This window comes from Physella acuta, unplaced genomic scaffold (assembly GCF_028476545.2).
Source record: "Physella acuta isolate Inbredline_101_S28 unplaced genomic scaffold, ASM2847654v3 ptg000423l, whole genome shotgun sequence".
In the NCBI taxonomy this organism is placed as follows: domain Eukaryota; kingdom Metazoa; phylum Mollusca; class Gastropoda; family Physidae; genus Physella; species Physella acuta.
In genome coordinates this window covers 67,357-87,463 of record NW_026731942.1, presented here as the reverse complement: position 1 = coordinate 87,463, position 20,107 = coordinate 67,357, and the positions used below count along the sequence as shown (strand labels likewise).

Sequence of the window (20,107 nt, the reverse complement as noted above, 5' to 3'; positions counted from 1 at the left end):
AAAGCCCCCCCCCCCGCCTTTTTTTTTTGGAAATTGTTTTAGGGGGTGTAGCTTTAATTATGATGTCACAGGATTGATGTAGATAACAGGTAAATCAACCAGAACAAAGTAACTGCCTGTTTCCTGAAGTTTAACTGTGCTTAATGCGGTATGTAGCTCAAAATGAGCTTCTTTTTCATTCTATCCAGTTTGGCGCCCCCTTTTGGTTCGGCGCCCGGTGCGACCGTCCCACCAGCCCACTCCTAGCTACGCCTCTGCCATTACCCCAACAAAAAATTCCCTGCTGCATCTACGCCGCAGTGTTAAATAACTTATCAAGGCCAACTTGATAAAGTACTCATCTAAATATAGCCACACGGGTGTTGTAATACAAGAGGAAATTCTCACAGTCCAATCAAAACATGAAATTGTATACACAGTTTTTAACCCATCCAACTTTAGTTTCTATGGCAACGCCACTTCCTTCTCATCTTTCCTAATGAAAGCTGGAAGTTAACTTACAAAATGAAAAAAAACAAGAAATTAAAAATCCAACTTTATCGAAAAAAAAAAAATTAAAACAGTAAACTTAAATGTAACAACATATTCTTATTTTGAAAAGCTAATGCTTCATGCTTTAGTTATAATTTACTTTTCTAAGCGATTGGTTTCGTCTGAAAGTACATTTACCAGGATTGTGGAAATCGACACCGTATTATTGTCTGTGTATTTTGTGATAAAATTAAAATTTGTAATTTTTGCGTTGCTTGGAAATTTAGCTGTGGTGGCGGATAGTGGTAGGTATAGGTGGATGGGACAAATAGGGTTGCAGTGGCAGATAGAAGCAGTTGCAGTGGTGGATAATGCCCCCCCCCCCCCCGATAATTTCAAGTGCACCCCCCCCCCCCCTGGAAGAAACACTGGGCAAAATCATCATCATTATCATCATTTTTCCTTTCCGTTCCTTATAGAACATGGCCTCTATCAAAGCTTTTCATTTCTCATGACCTTCTGTAATTTTTCCAGCTGTTCCCAATTTCTTCCAATCCTTTCAACCTCATACGACACGTACTTAGCCATATATTCTTGGGTCTACCTCTTTGTCGTATCGTTTCTCCTGAAGGTTCCATCCAAAGGTATGTTATGCTCTGCTGCCGTTATCTTTCCTGTAAGTGTGCCTCGTCCATCGCCATTTCTTAACCACGATTTGCATTCCTATTGTTATCTGTGCACCAATATGCAATTATTTTGCATTTTATATCTTGCCTTGCCATTTTCTATATTTTCCTGCTATTTTATATCGTGCCTTGCCATTTTCTATATTTTCCTGCTATTTTATATCGTGCCTTGCCATTTTCTATATTTTCCTGCTATTTTATGTCGTGTCTTGCCATTGTCTATATAGCGCTGACATTTTTTATATTTTGTCCATAATAAATATAATGGTGTCTGGGGAAAAGAGGGTTAACTTGGTAACAACATGATGAGGGTGTGGGGGGGGGGGGGGGGGGTTAGACGACAAGGCTCGGTAGCTTAACCGAAAAGTCCTGAGTTCGAATCACCGGGCAGATGAGGCTCTGTGGTTCGGAACAGCCACTCTTCTATGAGAGACAACTCCAACATTAAACAACTGGTGCCTTGTAGTTTGTTCTTGTTTGGACAAATGCTGTGGAAGAATATCCAGAAAGAGAATCAGGCTGAAATCATAGTCAACGGCCTATTTGGCGCATAACAAGTTGACACGTATTACTTAATTGTATTGGAGGAAATCCTTTCCAATATTACAATTAAGGGCGAAGAAGAAGAAAAGAGTAACAATATTGAAAAGGTGTAAGGGAAATCTAGGGCTAACTCATAGCAAGAAGGAACAATTCTATGGGACGAAGAGGGTTAAATAGTTACAAGAGGGAACAAGTTAGTGTATGGGACGAAGAGGGTTAAATAGTTACAAGAGACAACAAATGTATGGGACGAAGAGGGTTAAATAGTTACAAGAGACAACAAATGTATGGGACGAAGAGGGTTAAATAGTTACAAGAGAGAATAAATGTATAGGACGAAGAGGGTTAAATAGTTACAAGAGACAACAAATGTATGGGACGAAGAGGGTTAAATAGTTACAAGAGAGAATAAATGTATAGGACGAAGAGGGTTAAATAGTTACAAGAGACAACAAATGTATAGGACGAAGAGGGTTAAATAGTTACAAGAGACAACAAATGTATGGGACGAAGAGGGTTAAATAGTTACAAGAGAGAATAAATGTATTGAACGAAGAGAGTTAAATAGTTACAAGAGAGAATAAATGTATAGGACGAAGAGGGTTAAATAGTTACAAGAGACAACAAATGTATGGGACGAAGAGGGTTAAATAGTTACAAGAGAGAATAAATGTATAGGACGAAGAGAGTTAAATAGTTACAAGAGACAACAAATGTATGGGACGAAGAGGGTTAAATAGTTACAAGAGAGAATAAATGTATAGGACGAAGAGGGTTAAATAGTTACAAGAGACAACAAATGTATAGGACGAAGAGGGTTAAATAGTTACAAGAGGGAACAAGTTAGTGTATGGGACGAAGAGGGTTAACTAGTACCGACAAAATAGGTTAACTAGCGTTAACTGGCTTTAGAAAAAAAAACAAAAAAACAGGCGGATAGACAAGTAAGGGTTACTAATGTTTGAAGTACTTTGTAGTATTTTCTTTTTACTTTTATACTATTTCTATATGTCTCCTAGAGTAACCAATATATTGTGTTTAAATAAAATAAACCTACTATAAACCTTACCTGTGAAACTTCTCTTTTAGCTTTAGTTTTCCAGGTAATTTCACAACCTTCATTGATTTCATGTATAACCCAGCCAAAAGACCGGTTTGCGCATATCACTTGTCTAACTAGACGACTCATCCGCGCTATATCGGGACGTACTTGACACTTATAATCGTTGTTTTTTTTTGTTTTTTTTTTGTTTGTTTTTTTTTTTTTTTTTTTTTTTTTTGCTATCTAAATGTCAGTCTCACTTGTCATCTAGTCAATCTATTCCTGTACGCGTGAAGCGAAAATCAGACTTGCAAATTGATGACCGAGAAAAAGAAGGTGAAAAAAAACACGTTTAAAAAAAGAAACTATAATTAGTATTCATTAATATTACGTTATGTTATTAAATTTACGTAAAATATATAACAGTCTTTCATTTTAAGTCGGTGCGGAAGAACTTTTGAAAGATCGTTATATAATATTATTACAACCCTGTTTCCTGAAATTTTGTGTTTTCTTTTTAAGAAAGTGACTCTGCTAATTTATTTTTTTCACTATTTCCACAATTTCCAAAAGCGCGGATAAATTTAATCAATGTTATGCAATGAATAAAGTAAAAAAAAACTGCATTAAAGGTCAAAGGTTCGTTTTCGCCATATTCTTAATTTTTACTTCTCCTCGAGAAATTGTAAGCCAAATGTAATTAACCGAATTAGACATAAAAAAATCTTAGTCTAGGCTTCATGTTTAGATTATCTTCTCTTCATTTTTAATGTACGGAATTCTGTAAACACTGAAGTTAAACATTCAAGATAAAATTAATATTTACACATACACACACATGCAAACACACGCACACACACACACTAACACACAGATAGAGTTCTAGAGAGACAGACTTACAGAGAGATACACACAGACACAGACACACACAGACACACACATGCATACACACACAGACAAACACATACACAAAAAAAACACACACACGCGCGCGCGCACGCACACAGATACAGACACACAGACACACACACACACGAACACAGACAGACAGACATACACAGACACACACACAGACACAGACACATACATACACACACACGCGCGCGCACACACATACGCACACACACACAAACAAAGGCAGACATACACAGACACACACACAGACACATACATACACACACACACACACCATATCTGTGAGTCCAAGCAACGATACTGAGGTCAATGCTTAATGTTGGGGACATTAAAAAAACAGCTTTGGTATTATTAACCGACCCCACTATTTCTTTATTCACCTAGGAGACCCCTGACCTAGTTGACTGAAGCAGCAAACATCTGCTCCATTCTCCTCATGAACTCTCCGGTGCGGGAAAGAAAAAAGCTCCAGAAAATAGTTTCACTTTTATAATAGCACCTAAGTATAACTTGACGTAACATATTACAGGGGACGGAGTGTTCTAGCGGTAGAGTCTCGAGTTCGAATCCGGGTTCAAGTCAGTATTCCGTCCCTGAGTACACCCAACTCACGTTAGGGAAAGTAAAGGCAGCTGGGCATAGTGCTGACCACACTATCTCTTCATATGCCGAGGTCACAGAAACCAGTGAACTCTACTTCACTTGCCTTATAGACCCTCAGGTTTGAAAAGGGAACTTTACTTTTTTTTAACATATTACACCCTGACTCAGTGGGGAGAAATGATCTTCCCGGAAGTCCAGCTACTAGTCTAAAATAAGGAGAGAAATATCATGCATTAGGTTTGTTGAAGTCCTGCGTTATATTCTCGTGTTATCTTGTAGTTTTCTTTTACGTTAGTTTCATTGTGTTATTTTTTTTTTAGTGTTGAAGTATTTAGTTAACAATTAGTACACTAATGCTTTGGTTTTTGGAGTTTTGATTTCTCTTAGCGCAATCCTTAACCGATATTTATCAGGAAAAAAAAAACCACCCACATCATCAGCAGCTATTCTTCTCGTATTTGCTGACTCCACATTGTGATAGAAATATTTGCCAGCAGTTAGCTCCTCTTGAGTGCTGAGGCTTGTTGTATGACGTTTGTGTGGTTTATTTTTGGAACTATTAATTTTTTTTTAGGCATGGCGTTCATTGTTGGCATTGTAAGTAGACGGCGTGGTCGGGCGGTAGGGCTGATGACTGCTGATCCGCTAGTCTCGAGTTCGAATCTCTCACAAAATCCTGGCAACCCGACAGTCTCTTAGCTTGAGTTTATAGTACGCCCCTGAGTCCACTCAGCTCTAATGGGTACCTGACTCACGTTAGGGAAAATCGTAGCGGCTTGATAGAGTGCTGATCACACTGTACCTTCAAATGCCGAAACCGTTTAAATTAATGAACTCTACTTCATCTGCTTGAGGACAAACGAGAAAGAGATAAGACATTATGACACGTTCATGTTCTCCCCCAACCCACTCCACCAGGACGAAAGAGAAAAAATCTAAACAGAAAATGTAAACTATTGTCTGACTTGGAAAGATTCAAGTGTCCCCCGTCTAGGGGCAACTTTGTGCAAGAAGCCCTAATCGATGATCATGGCACGTGTCATTAAGAGTTCCCTGGGAGGTGGGGGGGTAGTGTTAATAAAACAGTTTGGTTTACTATTTTAGAATCAAAATTCTTTGTGATGCCGTCATAGAATTGTGAGCGTTTCATTGGTCACCATTATCGGTTACAAATCATGGGCTCGTGCTCCTAAGATGAGAAGCGGGTATCTGCTTGCCAATGTTTAATAACAATTTCTTAATAGGTCTCTTTTACTTGCATGTGGAACAGCGTAACAGTGTTAGTGCGCTATACTGCTAACTCGAAAGCCTCGAGTTCGAAAGCGGGTTTCAGTCTTTATAAGTCTGATGAGTAGGCCCTACCTGACGTTGAGGTATGTAAAAGCGACTGGGCATAGTGCTGACCACACTATCGCCTAGGTCACAGAAACCGGTTTGAAAAGGGAACTTACTTTATAACCTGCATGAAGTAACTATTAAAAACAAAAAAATCCCACAAACAAATCCCATAATTTAATAGTTATTCGTTTTTATATATCGTTAGAATGACAGCTGATAAGTTATCCTGAATATAATAGAAAAGACAATCTCAAGTGGGAATGCCAGCTTGAAATGTAGGCCTATACGTCAAGGCAAACAAAGAATTGTGAAATAGTACAGACAAACTAAAATAAATCCCGACACAATCCAATATTGAATTAGGACTTTTAAAGTAGTATAGTCAAAATCTAAGCAAAATATAAAACAATCCAACGCCTATTATTAGATTTTGAAATACAACAGTCGAGACCCAACAGGGGTACTAAAAACTAAATCTAACAAATGTAGTGCATTCTAACACATACATTACTATAAATTTTAACGAATAAAGTAACATCCGAATCTAAAAAAATGTAGTACTATCTAAAGCTGAATGTTGGCCTGTAAAGTAACGATCTCCATTGGGTTGAGGGTTACCACAGTGCCGTTCAGATGACGTATGGGACTTGTGACATCTGTAAAATGAAACAGTTCATATCTATATCTGATATATATATATATATATATATATATATATATATATATATATATATATATATATATATATATATATATATATATATATATATATCAGATATATATATATATATATATATATATATATATATATATATATATATATATATATATATATATATATATATATATATATATATATATATATAAAGATGGCATGATCAAAAAGTAGAACTTGCGACTGCTAACCAAAAAGCCTGGAGTTCTATGGATAATAAATCTCAAAAGGCTAGTAGGCCTACTGTCGGCAGTTCGAAAAACTATTCCTTATCCGCTTCTGCCTGAAAGTAGAAGGGACGACTTAGAAGCCTTTTTGAAAACATGATCACTTTCTTCTATCGTTGCTATCAATAAAATAAAACTTTGATTAAGTTTAAGTGTTATAATAAAATCAATGTTAAATTGCTCTCCGATATTGCAATTGAATATCAATAAGTCAGTTATTTCCCTTGTCAGAAATTCGAACAAGTTAGGGGGGGTAACCCAACTCAATAGTGCCAAAAGGTTGTTGAAAAAGTCGAGGCAGTTTAGAATAATATCCTAAAAATATAGATAACTGTATTTTTAGTTTTTTAAATAAGAATATTAATTGACATATACAATTTTTGTCTAAGTTTCATAGTTATAAATACAGGTATAGTTGTTTACAACTTATGCAAAAATAAAACCCTTAGCAGAAGTATAAATTTTATTTGTAGAGTTTAGGAAGTTTACTGAAATCGTCAACGCACAGATTGTGCCCTCCAACACTAAATTTTTTTTTTACATTCTGTTCCACTGAAAGTGTCCTCGCATACATAAAAAAATTATATTGGAAACAACGTTCTAAATATCCTTAAAAATGACCGCCTCCTGGAGACAAGTTGGACCAAATTACATAAATTACTCTCAGATATGTGCTAAAGTTGTAAGGAGGCAGTGGCGTAGGCAGGGGGGTCATACCCCCCCCCATAGACCCCCCGGTATATATAAAAAGTATAAGAGGGGTGCAATTCAAAAGTTTGAGGGGGGTGCAAACCGAAAGTTTGAGGGGGGGGGGGTGCAAATCGAAAGTTTGTCCCCGGGTAAAAATTGGACCCCCCCCCCCTTGAGACGATCCTGGCTACGCCACTGTAAGGAGGATCCTCAAAGAGCCTCACAAGACAAATGTGTTTGGACGAGATGACAGTGTCATTAAAACAGCTAAATGGGAAAATGGAAAAAATAGGTAAAACAGTTGCAGCACAAGGAAGAGAATAGACTTTTTAGGACACATTTATATATGGATGCTAAATGGTCGCCACCTTGGATTGATTGTAGATATGAATGGGACTTTTTCTTATAGCAAGCTCTGTAAACAATTTCACTGCAAACTTTCAGTTTCTATTGTTATTCAATGGAAATTTGTCAGTGTTCTTATGAATGAATGTTTTATTCATATGAATAACAAAAAAAAAAAATGGAAAAAAACAAACAAAAAAAAGCAAAAAAAAAGTTTTTTTACAAGCTTCTATAAATCTACACCAGCGGTCGGCAACCTGCGGCTCTTTTGATTTAAAGGCGCGGCTGTTCAGCTCCATGCACAAATATTAATAATAATTTTATTTTCAAAACTCATATAAAATGTTGTTCTGCAACACTCGGTAATGAACGATATAATAATAAATATGAATAATAAACACTCGCTATTCTATTAGAATATTTAGTTACTCCCTATTTCAATGTACTTCCTATTAAATTATCCATCCCGAGTAGAAACATTCAACTTCATGGTGGATATCACAAACTAAACGATCTGAATGTAAAACGAGCTAAATGTAAACCCAGCCTATGCCTTACTTGAAGAAGTGGGTTGTTTCGAAAAAAAAAAAAACTTTCTTTTTTACTTTCTCGTATATACAAAGTAGGCTATAGAGAAAGTCTTGTAATCGTGCAAAAAAAAATAGAGATTTTGACAAATCTCGACGTTTTACACCTTACTGATACGGAAAAACATAATTTTGCAATCTTGTCCGTATGTCTGTGTGTCTGTCTGTCTGTCTGTGTGTGTGTGTGTCCGTGTGTAAACACGATAACTTGAGTACCGTTACAGCTAAGTTGATGAAATTTCATATATAAGTATTTTATCAAAATCGTAGATCCGTATAAACTTTTGAGCGATTTCTGATAACCGGAAGTGGTACTTTTCCTACTTTGAGTTTTTCAAAAGCCTATAACTTGAGTACTATTTCAGATAGATAAATGAAATTTCACACGTAAGTAAAAGATCTAATTCTCTACTTTCTGTTAAATTTTGAGTAATTTCCGTTGACCGGAAGTATTAATTTACGCTACTTCCGATTTCTCAAAAAACAAATGTAAATTTTTAAAGTACTAATAATATTGCGCACTATTATGCACTTTTTTATTTGGCGTTCACTTGGTGTGCAATTCTTTTGTCTACGAGATTTTATTCTATTTTTAAAACTTTAAGTACTTAAAATGGATTAAAAATCATGTCTATAGCCCAAGTTCCCATCCCCTGTTATTTTATATAACAATATTCGAGAAAGTTTAGGGGAGATCACTCCCGGTTTATTTTAAATTGAAGACACGTAAAGCAGTAAATTACTAAATTTCGAAAAAGTCTAAAAAATAAATTCACGATGAAACCAATGCTACTATTAACATGAATTACTTCAGCATTACAATAAACAAAATAAAGTATGCATTCACTGAGAGATTTGAGCAATTCAAAACAAATGCAAACAATCTGACTTTCATCGTAGATCCTCTCAAGACAAAATCAAATGAGATTAACTTTGAGCTATTTTGAATTGATGCTGGTTCGCTTCAAATAAAATTGCTGGATTTGGAAACCAAACATTTGTGGAGTGGTAAGATCAAGGAACTCCAGAGCAAGTTTGGCAAGTTGGTGGTCCAGAAAAACATGCACGTTTCTCTGCACAAGTGGACAGCTCTAAAAGAAATGGCGCGAGTCATTATTATGTGACGGATGGAATAGTCTTCCAGGATGCTAGAGTGAAGTGAACAAGTTGGCATTTGGAGTGCTGACGATCTTCGGGTCAACATATTCATGCGAGAAAGCTTTTTCTTGCATAAATATAATAAAAAGTAAAGAAGCCAACTAACAAATAAAAATCTAGAGGCATGCGAAAACAAAAAACAAAATATGAGCCAGGTTTAAACAAACTTTTAAAAGCATGCAAGTCCAAACTATTGTAAATAGTATTCGATAATTATAGTTATATAATGTGATTACTGATTTTCTTAATCTAGCAGAGGTACCTAAAATACTTTAATATTTTTTGTTTGCAAAACACGTGTAGCCTATTTTTTTTTATGAATAAATATTATTTCAAATTTAAAGCTGTCTATTTTAAATTATATATATATATATATATATATATATATATATATATATATATATATATATATATATATATATATATATATATATATATATATATATATATATATATATATATATATATATATATATATATATATATATCCTAAACAAATTTCCATAATATTGAAATAAAAATGTTAGTGGTTCTTTAAAAACTGTGTAATTTTGTAAATTTTAGCCTTTGGCTCTTCCGTCTCAAAAGGTTGCCGACCCCTGATCTACACTATTCTAAAACAGGGTAGGCAACCTGTTGAGACGGAAGAGCCAAAAGTTACTATCAACAAAATTGTATAATATTTAAAGGGCCAATAACATTTGTATATGCACTTCGCTAGTGGAAAGTATGGAACTATTGCCACGGGGCTGGCCACAGCACAGTTGTGTGGCTGGGCCTAATGCCCAGCGGCTGTCAGCTGTCCATATACGCTCTACTCCAGTGGCGTCGCTAGGTCGGGTGTCAACCGGTGCGTAACTTCATGGTGTCAAAAATTACTATTGAAAGTGTTGGGAAATAACTTTCATTTTTCAAATTATAGTAATAATTGTCGGCATGTTCATTAAACACAAGTTTTAAAAAAATATCATCTTTTACAAAAATTCTAATTATGTCTTTATTTAGTCCTATAGCACTTACTTCCCTTTGATAAATTAGGAAAACAAAATTACTTCCCTTTATAAAACTATTGCATTAGTCGAAAATAATTTACTTTTTAATTACTTTGTTTTGGTGTTGGGAAAAAAAATAATTACATAATTAGCGGGGATTGATCAAGTGCAAATGTTGTAGGTATTTTACGGATAAGCTTGGAGTATTAAAATTATTCATCAAATTGAAACAGGCGCGTTCGTTTAAGTGAGTGCAAAAGACTATGAATAAGTTGGGGTACTATAGTCGTTCATTAAGCTAAAACAGGTGATTCCGCCCCGGGCGTTTATGTTCGCGTTAGTGTTTTCTTTGTGTTTAGGTGGGTTTGCGTTAGTGGTTGCGTTTTGATTTGGTTCGTTTTTGTTCTTTCTTTTTACGTTTTTGTTTGTGTTTTTTTGTTTGGGTTTGTATTTGTGTTTTTGGTTGGTTTTGCGTTTGGATTTGGTTTGTTTTCGTTTGCTTTTTCGTTGTTTTTTTTTTTTTTTGTTGGCATTGGTGTTTGTGGTTGGGTTTGTTGTTAGGTTTTTGTTTTCGTTTGCTTTTTTGTTTGTTTTTTCTTTATGTTTGTATTGGTGTTTGTGGTTGTGGTTGGGTTTGTTGTTAGGTTTTTGTTTTCGTTTGTATTTGTAATTGTGTTAGCGTTATGTTTGCGTTTTGTTGTTTTGGTTGGTTGTGGTTTGGGTGGGCAATGCCGGGTTTATGATGATTACTAAACACACAGGTAATGTTCTTTAACAGAAAGGTTTTTGACAGAAGCCAGAGCAGGGCCTGGCCGGGACGGCTAGTATATATATATATATGAATTGTGTAAATTTGCACTTGCCAGGCGAAAAAAATGATATTTTTAAAAATCTGGAGTTATCTTATTTTTTTTTCTTCCATTTCCAGCGCTAGTTTATTTTCTTCGTTCAAGGAAACCTTAAACGAAATACGATATTACTCCAGTTTTAATTAACACTCTAATCAGCTCAGAGTTAATTGATTATTAAGCAAACGTGGTTATAAAATAATCAACACACACTTCCACGCGCGTTCAGTAATAACGGGGTTGAACAAAGGCAGCTAACTCACACTGTGAAAACGAAAAGCGGAAGTAGATATACTTACCGGAACCGGAAGCGTCATTCGTCCTCCAATGCAGTCTCTTGACCTCCTCTATTGGGATGTTTGCACCAAGGTTAAGCTCATACACGTCATTGATAGGGTAAGCTCTAAATATATTCTGAAAGGTATACACCACATTATTTGTTTAGTTTAAAGCTCTAAATATATTCTGAAAGTTGTATTCGTTATAAATAGCATAAACTCTGAATATATTCTCAAATATATGTAGGTAAATAAATAGCATACGCTCTGAATATATTCTGAAAGGTGTATACGTTATAAATAGCATAAGCTCTGAATATATTCTGAAAGGTGTATTCGTTATAAATAGCATAAGCTCTGAATATATTCTGAAATATGTATACGTTATAAATAGTATTTAATAGCATAAGCTCTAAAAATATTCTGAAATATGCGTACGTTATAAATAGCACAAGCTCTCAATATATTCTGAAAGTTGTGTACGTTATAAATAAATATGATAAGCTCTGAATACATTCATAAAAGTTTTACACCTTATTAAAAGGGTATTAAAGCTCTTGATATAATCGAAACTTAAACATGTCATTAATATGCTACGTTCTGAATGTATTCTGAAAGTTATGTACGTCATTAATAGGTTTATATAAGCTCTGCTTATATGATGAAAGCTATATACGTCATTAATAGGATTGACTCTGAATATATTCTGAAACATGTACACATCATTAATAGGTAAATTTAACTTCTGAATATATTCTAAAAAGTTGTACACCTTATTAATAGGTTAAACTCTAAAAATATCCTGAAAATATCTTCACGTCAGTAATAAGCTAACCTCTGAATATATTCTAAAAAAGTTTTACACCTTATAAACATCGTAAGCTCTGCGTTTACTCAGGAAGTTTTAAAAAAAAATGAAACTGACGCTTATTTAAAGTATCAATTACTTCCCCTCCCCCCCCCCCCCCCATGAACAACCAGGATCTGTTTCTTTTGGGTGCGTTAACACCTTCTTTTTATTTTAATCCATCAACCGCGTTATGTCGTTTATACCTCCATCTGGGGATTATCTCCCGCTAATTGTTTAAGTGGCATTGATAGACATATTTCCTCCCTTCCCCCCCCCCCCCTCCTACGAAATACGATTCGTCTAGAGGCGTGGCGCTGTCAAGAAAAACGATTAATTTTTTTTTTTTTGCTTTGTAATTAGAGCCCGCTAATTAGTTTGAAATTAAAGACCCACGAACTTTGAAAATGTACAAATTTAACTTCACCCCTGACGATGAATGTGGGTTGTGAGACGACTTTGTGTGTGTGTGTGTGTGTGTTTGCCCGTGTATGTGTGTGTGTGTGAGTGAGTGTATGTGGGTGTGCGTGTTTTTTTTGTAACACTTGAATTTGGCTGATTAACGTTGGTCTTTGTAAAAATTACCTATATCTTGTTGTCTATGTTAAGACCTTATACCCTATGTGTGTATTTGATGCCCTATGTTTTTTATTTTATATATAAATATTTTTAAAGACCCTATGCCCTGTAGGTCTATGTTAAGTCTCTATGCCCTCTAGCTCTATCTTTAGGTTTTATGCCCTGTAGGTCTATGTAAAGACTACAGTGGCGTAGGCAGGGGGGTTAAGGGGGTCATAACCACCCCCCCCCCCCATAGACCCCTCGGTATATATATATAAAGTATGATGGGGGTGCAGATCGAAAGTTTGAGGGGGGGGGGTGCAAATTAAAAGTCTGAGGGGGGGGGGTGCAAATCGAAAGTTTGTCCCCGGATAAAAATTGGAACCCCCCCTCTTGAGACGATCCTGGCTACGCCACTGAAAGACTATACCCGCTAGGTGTCTGTCTTTAGGCTTTATGCCATGTAACGTGTAGGTATATGTTAGATAATGTAGGTAGATTTTCCCACCGAATAGAAATATTCAGCATAGCATAACCTATAACATGAGGAGAATACATGACTACAAAAAATTATGAACAAAACCTCAAAACTCATCATAAGTGACCTATTACTTGTATATATTAAAAGTGACCTACTGCCTGTATATCAAAAGTGACCTATTACCTGTATAACAAAACTGACCTATTACATCTATATCAAAAGTGACCTATTACCTGTATATCAAAGTGACCTAATACATCTATATCAAAAGTGACCTATTACCTGTATATCAAAATGACCTATTACCTGTATATCAAAATGACCCATTACCTGTATATCAAAAGTGTCCTATTACCTGTATATCAAAAGTGACCCATTACCTGTATATCAAAAGTGACAGGTTTCGACAGGTCCTCGTCCTCCCCCACCTCGTAAAAATGCTCAAACCGGATGAGGAGTGGAATCGTGTTGCTAGGCGACGCCACTGGCCCCCACTCCAGGAACGGTTCCAGCGAGAGGAGATGAACGTTGGGCGGAAGTTGCGTCATCAGCCCTGATACCTGCGTCACGGAGAGAGAGGGAAAACGTGACACGGCGTCATGAACCACGCGCACACACGAACATTTGATCACAAATTCGAAATAGAAACTTTCGGTTAAGCGAAAAAGACAAACTAACATTAAATTGTAGTAGTGTTAAGGTTCTTGACGTCAAGAAAGTAAAAAAAGAATGCAAGTTTTACCGTAGTGTTGAAGTTTTTGACGTCAAGAAAGTTAAAAAAGAACCCAAGTTTTACCGCAGTGTTGAGGTTCTTGACGTCAAAAAAGAAAAAGAATCCAAGTTTTACCGTAGTGTTGAGGTTTTTGAAGTCAAGAAAGTTAAAAAAGAACCCGTTTTACCGTAGTGTTGAGGTTCTTGACGTCAAGAAAAAAAATCAAAGTTTTACCGTAGTGTTGAGATTCTTGACGTCGTAAAGGTAGAAAAAAAAGAATGCAAGTTTTACCGTAGTGTTGAGGTTCTTGACGTAGTCTGCCGGGGCGACGTCCAGGGTGGAGAAGGTGAGGAGGGGGGAGAGGATCAGCTCCTGGGCCAGGGACCGGTACTGTCTGGCCGAGCGGTCTATCGTGTCAAGGACGACGTACAGGGAGCCTGGAGATAGGGGGTGTGGGTGGTGTTTAGTGGGTGGATGTTGTTGGGTGGGTGGTGTTGGGTGGATGGTGTTGGGTGGGTGGTGTTGGGTGGGTGGTGTTGGGTGGGTGGATGTTGTTGGGTGGGTGGGTGGTGTTGGGTGGATGGTGTTATGTGGGTGGTGTTAGGTGGATAGTGTTTGGTGTTTGGAGGGTGGTGTTAGGTTGGTGGTGTTATGTGGGTGATGTTACGGTCGGTGGATGTTGTTGGGTGGGTGGTGTTAGGTGGGTGGGTGGTGTTAGGTGAATGGGTGGTGTTTGGTGGGTGGTGTTACGGTGGGTGGATGTTGTTGGGTGGGAGGTGTTATATAGGTGGTGTTAGGTGGGTGGGTGGTGTTAGGTGGGTGGTGTTAGGTGGGTGGTGTTAGGTGGGTTGGTTTTAGGTGGGTTGGTGTTACGTTGATTGAGAATCATATTGTTTATTTTTTCATGTTTAACTTATTAAAAAATCGTAATTATTAATACGTAGAAAAGAAACATGTTATACAATGTTCTAAGTATCAAATTATCTGTTAGTGCAAAACTTTTACACAAAAATTGAAAGATTCTTCAAATAAAACCTTCAATGCAAAGACCTCATTCCAAAATAAACTTTTTGAGAACAAAAACGGAACAAACGAAAACCACGTAAACACCTTTTTTTTGGTTCTAATTACCGCACCTTGTCGGTAATTCGTTACACCAGACATCTCATGAGCTTTTGCACCAGTTAATTACAGGATGTTTGGCGAACATTCTTCCTAAGATGCAATCAAGGACTATTTGTGCTAAAAGGTTTTTTTTATACATCCTGGTAGGGGATTTTATGGTTGCAGGACAGCATCGTTAAACCAGACATGGTGGGCTTGTGTCTGATTCACTTCTTGTCAACGGCTGGGAAACATCGTATATATATATATATATATATATATATATATATATATATATATATATATATATATATATATATATATATATATATATATATACATGAACATATTTACATATATATATATATATATATATATATATATATATATATGCCTAAATGAATATCTCATGTAGCGGATTTTCTTTTGCCGACAATACTATTATAGTTATGGTTAGAATAGTGGGTTGTAGTGCAAGGTATTTTTATGCTGCAACTGCTCACGTTGAAGATTCTGACAGCTTTACAAATGCACGTGCACCAAGGCGCACACAGATGACAGACGTTGACGGTAGGAACCCAAATACCACCAAATTTTGCTTTAAATCGTGGACATCTTATTCATAAAGACCTTAGTCATATAGTGTTCAAAACGATCTTCATCGTGATAGCTACACCGAATCATTCCAAACGTAACCATAAAGATCTTAATCATAGATCCCAGTTAGATACCGTACACATCTAAATCGCACAGATCTTAATCATACAGATCTAAATCATTTCTTTATTAGCATAAACTTTTTTTTTTACTTTTTGAAAAAAAAAATGTAAATCCTTACATTTTATTAATGCTGGTTTTGTCGAATACTTAAAAAGAAAGATCGGAACTCCCACAAAAGGCTTAAGGGAGAATTCAAATAACTTAAAAAACCTAATAATTTTACAAAAAAAAAATAAGAAAAAAAGACGAGAAAAAAAACCACTTTAATCTTCTATTGGACGAACGAGAATTTAAAGCTATATTTTACCTGATCCATGTTCAAAGGGTTTAAAAAAAAAAAACTGAAATGTTCCTTTCTACGCAATGAAAATTAAACTTAAAAACATTATTATTATATCATTTTTTTTTAATATTTTTTTTTTGCAGACTTTCTATCAAGTTCTTAAAAAAAAAACCATTTCCATCGAAACGCCGCCTACGGTTTTTCCAGATTTTTTTAAAAAATTGAAAGCAAAGACTGAAGAGTACTGCAACACTATTACATTCTTTGAGCTATAAAATTGTCGAATAAACTGTAAATTTTAAAGAAATGAGGGCCACATTTGTTGTAAGAAAAGTAGAGCACCTTTTTAAATCGCTTGTAACTTATTTGCTCTTTATTCGTCATTCTGAAATTTTTTATTTTTTCCACATTATAAAACTGAGATCTAAGGTAAGCCCTTAAATGCATACCGCTACAGATCTGCAACATACCAGTTACCTTCCCATAAAATATTAGCCTAAACATGTTTGATTCTGTGCATCGCGTTGTTTGACTGCTACAATGTTAACCTACAGCTTGCACATGTCTAAGTGACCTAGATTTGTTTTACCGCCAAGCCATAATTCATAATTTATGTATAAATCTTCACAAAACGTTGGTTGCAGTACTGCAACGTTATGCATGTTGACCTACTTTTACACTATTTTTTACTTTATACATCAGCATCGGTGATTATATAGTACCTCGTTTTTCTTCTAGTTTCAGCGAAATCATTAAGAAATCAAAGGGTGATTCTTATTAAGCATTAACTGCAATACATAGCATATAACCTTAGTGAAATAGATGACTTGAGTGAAGGTGAAGAATTATATGAAGTAGATGATCTTGGTGATCCAGAGTATCTTCCTGGATCTCCAGGACCAGTGTGGCCCCTGGATATCCCAGTCCATTGTGAACCCTGAATCTCCAGGACCAGAGTGGACCCTGAATCTCCTGGACCAGAGTGGACCCTGAATCTCCAGGTCCAGTGTGGACCCTGGATATCCCAGACCATTGTGAACCCTTGATCTCCTGGACCAGAGTGGAACCTGGATCTCCTGGACCAGAGTGGACCCTGGATCTCTTGGACCAGAGTGGACCCTGGATATCCCAGACCATAGTGAAGTCTAAATCTCCAGGACCAGTGTGGACCCTGAATCTCCTGGACCAGAGTGGACCCTGGATCTCCAGGTCCAGTGTGGACCCTGGATATCCCAGACCTTTGTGAACCCTTGATCTCCTGGACCAGAGTGGAACCTGGATCTCCTGGACCAGAGTGGACCCTGGATCTCCTGGACCAGAGTGGACCCTGGATATCCCAGACCATAGTGAAGTCTAAATCTCCAGGACCAGAGTGGACCCTGAATCTCCAGGACCAGAGTGGACCCTGAATCTCTATGACCAGAGTGGACCCTGAATCTCCAGGACCAGAGTGGACCCTGAATCTCTATGACCAGAGTGGACCCTGAATCTCCTGGACCAGAGTGGACCCTGAATCTCTATGACAAGAGTGGACCCTGGATATCCCAGACCATTGTGAACCCTGAATCACCAGGACCAGAGTGTACCCTGAATCTCCTGGACCAGAGTGGACCCTGAATCTCTATGACCAGAGTGGACCCTGGATCTCCTAGACCAGAGTGGACCCTGAATCTCCTGGACCAGTGTGGACCCTCGATCTCCTGGACCAGTGTGAACCCTGAATCTCCTGGACCAGGGTGAACCCTGGATCTCCTGACCAGTGTGGACCCTGAATCTTCAGGATCAGTGTGGACCCTGGATCTCCTGGACCAGTGTGGACCCTGAATCTCCTGGACCAGTGTGGACCCTCGATCTCCTGGACCAGTGTGAACCCTGAATCTCCTGGACCAGGGTGAACCCTGGATCTCCTGACCAGTGTGGACCCTGAATCTTCAGGACCAGTGTGGACCCTGGATCTCCTGGACCAGAGTGGACCCTAGACATCCTGGACCAGTGTGGACCCTAGATATCCTGGACCAGAGTGGACCCTGAACCTCCTGGACCAGTGTGGACCCAGAATCTCCTGGACCAGAGTGGACCCTAGACATCCTGGACCAGTGTGGACCCTAGATATCCTGGACCAGAATGAACCCTGAATCTCCTGGACCAGTGTGGACCCAGAATCTCCTGGACCAGAGTGAACCCTGAATCTCCAGGACCAGAGTGGACCCTGAACATATAGGCCACGTCACAGAACAATAACTGTTTTAAAAACTATCATCCCACTTCATAATTTTGTAAACATGCAACAATTAATAATTTAATTAAAGTTCATTTTAAATTTTAAAATGATGTATTACTACATTGTATTCTGCATATTAACAACAAAATAATTGCTAGTTGTTTTTTTAACGATTTAAAAAAAAAGCATGTATCTAAAGGTTAAAAAGAGGACATAGGGTAAAAAGTTTTATGTTTATTTAAAAACGTAATGTATTTAATGCTATTATAATTTTCTGTAAATTGAAAGATTTAAATCGAATCGGCTCTTTTATTGCAGAATTGTTTCAAACCAGATTTTTTTAAAAAACATTTGTTATCAAGTAAGGGACATAATCTAAATTATATTCTCCTTTATAAATCTAATTTTACTTCCCTTTTGAATAAGCAAAAATTTCCACACACTAAAGAAGTATATATTTTCTATATACATTCTATTTCGTTCAGGTGGGGTGCGGGGGGGGGGGGAGACTTTTTTTAAGAGATGTCTGGAAGAAACTCTGCAAACATGTATTGAATTTTCACAAAATCTTAAATTAATTTCTTATTCTTATCGATTATCCATACTGAACTTTTCTATAGCTGATGTTGTCGATAGTACAGCCTATATGCTAGTCAGTCCCGTATAAGGATAAGATCCTGGTTAGTGCTAATTTTGTTCTTGTTTATTTAAATATTATATTTTCTCGATTAATTTAAAAAAAATAAAAAAAAATTAATTTTTTTTTTAAATTTGTGTACATTTTCTTTAGTTTAGTTTCACTTCAAACAGGTATTTTTTACATGAAGCTCAGATCTATACCTTATTAAAGGGTCATCCTTAAATGGCGTCTGCTGTTTTTTTTTAATAATGCACAAGTGTGACATCACACCATCTGAACCCCCCCCCTTTTACCCTTCTCCAGTAGCGTAGCGAGGGGGGGGGGGGGGGCGGGGGGGGACATATGACCCGGGCGCCGACCTTAGGTGGCGCCAAAATGTGTTGGAAAAATAAATTAAAAGGTTGATGGGAGTGCAAATCGAAAGCTTGAGGGGGGGGGTGGGTGCAAATCGAAATCTTGAGGGGGGAGGGGGTGCAAATCGAAATCTTGAGGGGGTGGGTACAAATCGAAAAATTTGTCCCCGGGCGCCGGGAAGGGTCGCTACGCCTCTGCCCTTCTCACACACCGTCACAAAATTGTCATTTATGGATGACCTCTAACCCCTTCCCAGTTGACCTTTACCCTACCGTGACCCCGAGATCCTGGCAAGATGGGTTTTGAAAAAAATCCGCGCGGACAACCCTACCTTGTACGACTAGACCTCTGCCGTCACTTCCGGTTTCATTGAGCGCCTCGTTCACGCCCCGGCTGTCGTCGTGTAGCAAACGCCGATGTAACTGGTGACACAGGGGGGGGGAGGGAATGTAATGTTTGAAAAATAAAAGTGATGAGAGATCTTCTATAAATGACGAGATGCATTATTTTAACCCCACCCCCACACACTCACACATTCACCCACTTAGCATAATAAATAATTTTTTTTTTACAAATTCTGTTAGAGCTTAAATTTTGTCCATCTTCTCCTAACCCTACTCCCATCCCATCAGCGTTTCTTTCAGATTTTTTTCTCCGGTGTCTCCTCTCCCCCCCCCCCCCCCCAAGGAAATTCTAGTCCGCCCCTCCCAAAATTTCAAGTGCCCCACCCCCGGAGAAAAACAACT

General features: G+C 37.3%; 1 protein-coding gene across 1 annotated transcript in view; it reads right to left on the bottom strand.

Moving 5' to 3' along the window:
- Positions 1 to 5,952: 5,952 nt before the first annotated feature.
- LOC131942748 (lysosomal alpha-mannosidase) overlaps positions 5,953 to 20,107 on the bottom strand; it is a 32,698-nt gene continuing 18,543 nt past the window's right edge. Inside the window, exons 22-26 of the mRNA XM_059302666.1 lie at positions 19,693 to 19,783; positions 14,331 to 14,476; positions 13,708 to 13,887; positions 11,460 to 11,574; positions 5,953 to 6,254 (exon numbers count right to left, since the gene is read on the bottom strand). Coding sequence (XP_059158649.1) covers positions 6,163 to 6,254; positions 11,460 to 11,574; positions 13,708 to 13,887; positions 14,331 to 14,476; positions 19,693 to 19,783 — 624 coding nt within the window. The 3' untranslated portion in view covers positions 5,953 to 6,162. The remainder of the gene's footprint in view (positions 6,255 to 11,459; positions 11,575 to 13,707; positions 13,888 to 14,330; positions 14,477 to 19,692; positions 19,784 to 20,107) is intronic.